General features: G+C 36.4%; 1 protein-coding gene across 1 annotated transcript; it reads left to right on the top strand.

The window, feature by feature from the left end:
- Positions 1-1,768: 1,768 nt before the first annotated feature.
- Positions 1,769-2,739, top strand: LOC126681679 (uncharacterized). Its single transcript, XM_050377232.1, has 2 exons — positions 1,769-2,244; positions 2,361-2,739. The coding sequence occupies exons 1-2, from the start codon at positions 1,769-1,771 to the stop codon at positions 2,737-2,739; spliced, it is 855 nt and encodes a 284-aa protein (XP_050233189.1).
- Positions 2,740-6,700: the final 3,961 nt, after the last annotated feature.

Genomic DNA, 6,700 nt, shown 5'->3' with positions numbered 1-6,700 from the left:
CCTTAGGTAGATCATGGATGGGTTAAGCCGGAGGAGGAGATTTGGATTCCACCTTGTTCTCCTCTTGAGGTGGTTGAGGTATCTCCACTAGACTTATAGGAGTTTCTTGATTTTCAACCAAAGAGAGATCCTCAAAAGAACCTAAAAAATCATGAACAAACGAGTCCTTTTTCGAAAAATCCTTGGAGGACTCATCAAATGCCACATACATAGACTCCTCAACAATTAAGGTACGCTTATTAAAGACTCTAAAAGACTTGCTATTAGAGGCATAGCCCAAAAATACACCTTCATCCGTTTTGGAGTCAAATTTTCCAAGGTCATCCTTGGTGTTTAATATAAAGCACTTGCATTTAAATATTCTAAAGTATGATATCTTGGGTTTTCTTCCTACCCAAAGCTCATAAGAAGTTTTGTTTAAAATTGGTCTTTTAAAAATGCGGTTTGAAACATAGCAACCGGTGTTAATAGCTTCGGCCCACAAGTAATGAGGTAAATCATACTCATTGAGCATAACGAGCCATTTCAACCAAGATGCAGTTTTTCCTTTCAATAACCCCATTTTGTTGAGGTGTTATAGGAGAAGAGAAATTATGAAAATACCATTTTCTTCACAAAAAGATTTAGAAGATTAATTTTGAAATTCGGTTCCATGATCACTTCAAATACTTGAAATAGGTAAATCTTTTTCTTTTTGAACACGCTTTGCAAAACTTTTAAAATCGTTAAAAGCTTCATTCTTATGAGCCAAGAGTATAACCCAAGTGAATTTAGAGTAATCATCAACTAACACAAATGCATAATGCATGTCACGCAAACTAGCAACTCTCATAGGTCCACACAAGTCCATGTGAAGCAATTGTAATGGTCTAGCGGTAGAAACAACATTTTTAGCTTTAAAAGAAGACTTGTGTTGTTTTCCCATTTGACAAGGTCCACACACTTTGTCTTTTGAAAAATTTATCTTGGGCAAACCTTTGACAAGTTCATCCTTGCTAACCTCATTTAAGAGGTCTAAGCTAGCATGACCAAGTCTACGATGCCATAACCAAGATTCATCGCTAAGTGATAGTAAAAACTTGCCATCTTGGTTTTCAAGCGTATCCAAGTCAATTATGTAAGTGTTTTGCCTTCGATTTCATTTGAAGATAACCGTGTTATCCATTAGTTGGATAACTTAGCAAGCCTTGGAATCGAAGTTGACATTATAGCCCTTATCACAGAATTGACTTACACTCAAAAGGTTATGTTTTAGACCATTAACAAGCCACACATTATCTATAGAAGGAGAAGAAGAGTTACCGATCTTGCCTATCCCCACAACTTGATCTTTGGCATCATCACCGAAGGTGACATTTCCCAACTTTTTATGTTCCAATTGGGTGAAGTTGAAGATGTGGCCCGTCATGTGCCTAGAAGAACCGCAATCGACATAACATTTGGTTTTATTCACCACGGTTTCTTTTGGCACCTAGAACAAAACAAACTCAAACTTTAGGTACCTGTTGGAAGATTTAGTCAACTATACTATAAATCTGTAGTTATGTAATTATCAATCAGAGATTATGATCTGATTTGATTTCCTATTAATTAGGAGATTCATTACCTAATTTAGTATCCCTAGGGTTCTATATATTCATATGTTTATTCTTGTAAAGATATATGACAGAATATACTTTTCTTCATCTTTTTTCCTCTGTTTAAATGGTATCAAAGCCGAGTAAAAAACCCTAGGAACCAAATTTGTTCTTATCACCTTCATTCCACCATGTCAACCCAAACTCCAGCGACCGAAACTCAAATCTCCAGAACTGCAACAGAGAACCATTCTGTTCAGATAACCACCATACGTCTTTATGGTGATAATTTTTTGAGATGGTCACAGTCAGTTTGTATGTATATCAAGGGAAGAGGAAAAATCGTCTATATCACTGGAGATACTGAGAGGCCTGATATGAAGGACTCAACCTTTCCCATTTGGGATGCTGAAAACTCAATGGTGATGACTTGGTTGGTGAATTCTATGATTGAAGAAATCAGTGCCAACTACATGTGCTACTCCACTGCCAAAGATCTCCGGGATAATGTCTCACAGATGTATTCCGACTTGGGAAATCAATCTCAAGTTTATGAATTGACACTACGACTTGGAGAAATTTCCCAAGGTGAGGAGTCTGTCACTAAGTACTTTAATTCTATTAAAAGAATTTGGCAGGATCTTGATTTGATCAACGATTATGAATGGTAATCATCTGACGATTGCAACCACTACAAGAAGGTCGTGGATGTCAACCGGGTCTTTAAATTTCTTGTTGGCCTAATGTTGAATTTGATGAAGTACGTGGTCGTATTATTGGGAGGAATCCCCTACCTGCGATAGGTGAGGTGTTTGCTGAAGTACGGCGTGAAGAAAGCCGGAGACATGTAATGTTGGGAAAAAAGACTGCCAATATAACTGGATCTACTGATAGTTATGCCTTGGCCATTCCAGAAGTTCATGTCAGCCACAAAAACTCCTACAACCAGCATGGAGTTGATGGAAAATCTCACCTACAATGTGATTATTGTGGCAAACCTAGACATACTCGAGAAACATGCTTCATATTAAAAAGAAGATCATCAAATGGAAAAGGTTTTAGAGCAACTGACAGGTCATCTGAACAAGGGAATCACATTTCTCAAACTGCAAATGAAGCCGAGACTTGTCCATTCAGTAAAGAGCAACTTGATCACCTCTAAAAATTGCTGACTTCACATTCATCACCCAATCTTCCTAGTGTTTCTATGGCACGGGCAGGTTGTAATTCCATAGCACACTCAAATGGTAATTTTTTAGCATTGTCTGTCCTTTCAAAAACATGTCCTTGGATTGTTGATTCAGGGGCTTCTAATCACATGACTAGTGTCTCCCATATTTTCAGCTCATATTCTCCTTGTTCTAGTGCAGAAAAAATTAGGATAGCTGATGGAACTTTCTCATCTATAGCAGGCAAAGGAGATATTAAAATCTCTGAAAATATATTTCTCAAGTCTACCTTGCATGTTCCTAGACTTGCTTGCAATGTTCTTTCTGTTAGCAAATTATGTCGCAATTCTAATTGTTGTGCTATTTTCTTTCCTACTCACTGCATTTTTCAGGATCGGAACTCGAGGAAGATGATTGGAATTGCTACAGAAATAAATGGACTGTATTACTTTGATGAGATTGCCTTTGGGAGTAAAAAAGCTCAAGGTCTAATCAGTAATAATTCAACCTTTGTTTATGATCAAATAATGTTATGGCATATGAGATTAGGACATCCTAGTTTTCCATATCTCAAAAGTTTATTTCATGAATTATTTAAAGGAATTGATTGTTCAATTTTTCAATGTGAAGCTTGTCACCTAGCAAAGGATCATCGTGTTTCATTCTCTTTAAAACCTTATTTTGCATCAAACTCATTTTATTTATTTCATAGTGATGTTTGGGGTCCATCTAGAGTAAGTACTCTTTCTGGAAAAAAAATGGTTTGTGACATTTATAGATGATCATACACGATTATGTTGGGTGTATTTATTAGGAAAAAAAATCTGAAGTTGAACAATAATTTAAAGAATTTTTTCTTATGATTGAAAATCAATTTCAAACAAAAATTGGCATTCTAAGATCAAATTACGGGACTGAATACTTTAATGAACGTTTGAGAAATTGTTTTTTTGGAAAAAGGTATTGTTCATCAATCCACATGTCGTGACACACCACAACAAAATGGAATTGCCGAACGAAAAAATAGACACTTGCTTGAAGTTGCACGTGCTCTCATGTTCTCTAAGCATGTACCTAACTATCTTTGGGGAGACTCCATTTTAACTGCTTGCTATTTGATTAACAGAATGCCATCACGAGTTTTACAATTTGAAACACCTTTAGATTGCATGAAAAGTTTTTTTCCCACATCACGGTTGGGCTCCGATCTACCTTTAAAGGTTTTTGGTTGCACATGTTATGTGTATATACCTAACACTTTCCGGTCAAAATTAGATCCAAAATCTGAAAAATGGGTTTTTATCGGATATGCGTCTAATAAAAAGGGGTATAAATGTTTTAATCCTGTGACAAAAAAACTTTTCGAAAGCATGGATGTGTCCTTTCTTGAAAACCAATCTTTCTTTCAATAAAATTCCCTTCAAGGGGAGAATATAAATAACGAAGAGAATTTTTGGGAAACTTTACCTTTGCCAAATATTTTATCTGAACCTATACTTCAGTCCAAAAACGCTGTTGAGAGTATGAAAATTAGAAATTTTTTTGATATGCCAAGTATAATTATATCAGAAACAGGGGGAGAAGTATTACAAAAGAATTATGATAATTCTAATACTGAGTTTCAGGTTTATTCCAGAAGTAAATCTCATAAAGATTCTACTGCACCAATTATTTCTTCAACAAATGACCAATCAGATTTGCCGAGTAACGGTCCTTCCACAACTACCCAAGGTAATCCATCTTCTATCCCGATTCTATCTCCTTCAATTGATTTGTCAAATGAACTTCCATCGGATTTCGACTTACCAATTGCCATTAAAAAGGGAACTCGAACTTGTACTAAACATCCTATTGCAAAATACTTATCCTATAAACCATCTAATAACCATAAGACATATGTGTCTAGGATTTCTAATATGTTTGTTCCAAGAAACGTTCAGGAAGCATTGGGTGATCTGAATTGAAAATTGGCAGTAATGGAAGAGATGAATGCGCTCAAAAAAAGTGATACATGGAGTGTAGTTAACCTACATGTGGATAAAAAACAGTTGGCTGTAAATGGGTATTTACAGTAAAATGTACAGCAGATGGGAGCGTGGAAAGGTTCAAAGCGAGACTTGTAGCAAAACGGTTTAGTCAAACCCATGGTATAGACTACCAAGAAACATTTGCTCCTGTTGCTAAGATTAACTCTATCCGTATACTTATTTCTCTTGCAGTTAACTGCAAATGGCCACTTCACCAGTTAGATGTGAAGAATGCATTCTTAAATGGAAATTTGGAGGAAGAAGTATATATGGACCTACCGCCCGAATTCGAAGGATATTTTGGTAAAGAAAAAATATGCAGGTTGAAAAAAAATCCTTGTATGGCCTAAAACAGTCCCCTAGAGCATGTGTTGAGCGGTTTGGGAAGGCTGCCAAGAAGCATGGTTTCTCTCAGAGTCAAGCTGACCATACCATGTTCTACAAACACTCCAAAGTAGGTAAAGTTGCTATTCTCATTGTGTATGTGGATGATATGATAATAACCGGAGATGATCTTGATGAGATCAACAAGTTGAAGATAAGTCTTGCTGATGAATTCGAAATCAAGGACCTAGGTACACTAAACTACTTCCTTGGTATGGAATTTGCTAGATCTAAGGAAGGAATCTTTGTAAATCAACGCAAATATGTCCTTGATTTGTTGAAAGAAACATGAATGTTAGGTTGTAAGGCCATTGAGACGCCAATTGAACCTAACTTGAAGCTAGAATCAGTTGCTGCTAATGAAGTGGTAGACAAGGAGAGGTATCAAAGATTAGTTGGAAAACTAATTTATTTGGCTCACACACGGCCAGACATAGCCTTTGCAGTAAGCATGGTAAGTCAGTTTATGCACTCACTAGGATCTGCTCACTTTGAAGCTATTTTTAGGATTCTAAGATATCTCAAAGGAACTCCCGGAAAGGGACTTCTCTTCAAAAATCGTGGACACATGCAAATAGAGGCCTACACGGATGCAGATTGGGCTGGTAGTGTAAGTGATAGAATATCTACTTCTGGTTACTGCACATTTGTTGGGGGCAACTTGGTTACATGGAGAAGTAAAAAACAGAATGTGGTAGCTAGAAGTAGCGCGAAAGCAGAATTTCGTTCAGTAGCACACAAATTTTATGAAGTCATATGGATTAGAAGATTACTGGAAGAGTTGAAAATTCCTATATTGTCACCTATCAAGGTTTACTGCGACAATAAAGCTGCCATTGCAATTGCTCACAATCCCGTTCTACACGACAGAACAAAACATGTTGAGGTAGACAAACACTTTATCAAAGAGAAGTTGGATAGTGGTATGATATGTATGACTTACATACCAACCAATAGTCAAGTGACAGACATACTCACCAAAGGTCTTCCTAGAAATCAGTTTGAAAGCTTTGTTGGCAAGCTAGCCATGGATGATATCTTCATGCTAGCTTGAGGGGGAGTGTTGGAAGATTTAGTCAACTATAATATAAATCTGTAATTATGTAATTAGCAATCAGAGATTATGATCTGATTTGATTTCCTATTAATTAGGAGATTCATTACCTAATTTAGTATCCCTAGGGTTCTATATATTCCTATGTTTATTCTTGTAAAGATATATGACAGAATATACTTTCCTTCATCTTTTTTCCTCTGCTTATAGTACCCAAATCACATTGGGTCTTTGGAAGTTAACACTAGAATAGTCCAAGGGAATTAACCTCAATTGGACCTTTCTAATATAGCAATCAACATTCTTATGACCATATCTCATGCAATAAACACATTGAAGTCTAGGGGACATATGAGCATAAGATAAATAAGTATTGGCTCTACGAGCCTCACATGTGTGAACATAGCAATGTGCACAAGAGTGATCATAAGTGTATGCATGAGCATTGTTATGAGAATGAGCATAATGATATGAATGAACATGATTCTT

Source organism: Mercurialis annua, linkage group LG5 (assembly GCF_937616625.2).
Source record: "Mercurialis annua linkage group LG5, ddMerAnnu1.2, whole genome shotgun sequence".
NCBI classification, from domain to species: domain Eukaryota; kingdom Viridiplantae; phylum Streptophyta; class Magnoliopsida; order Malpighiales; family Euphorbiaceae; genus Mercurialis; species Mercurialis annua.
This window is presented reverse-complemented; position numbering and strand designations above follow the sequence as displayed.

Coding starts and splice junctions, on each gene's coding strand:
- LOC126681679 (XM_050377232.1), top strand. CDS start 1,769: ATGTCAACCCAAACTCCAGCGACCGAAACTCAAATCTCCAGAACTGCA. Junction 2,245..2,360: donor TTGATCAACGATTATGAATG/GTAATCATCTGA, acceptor TATTATTGGGAG/GAATCCCCTACCTGCGATAG.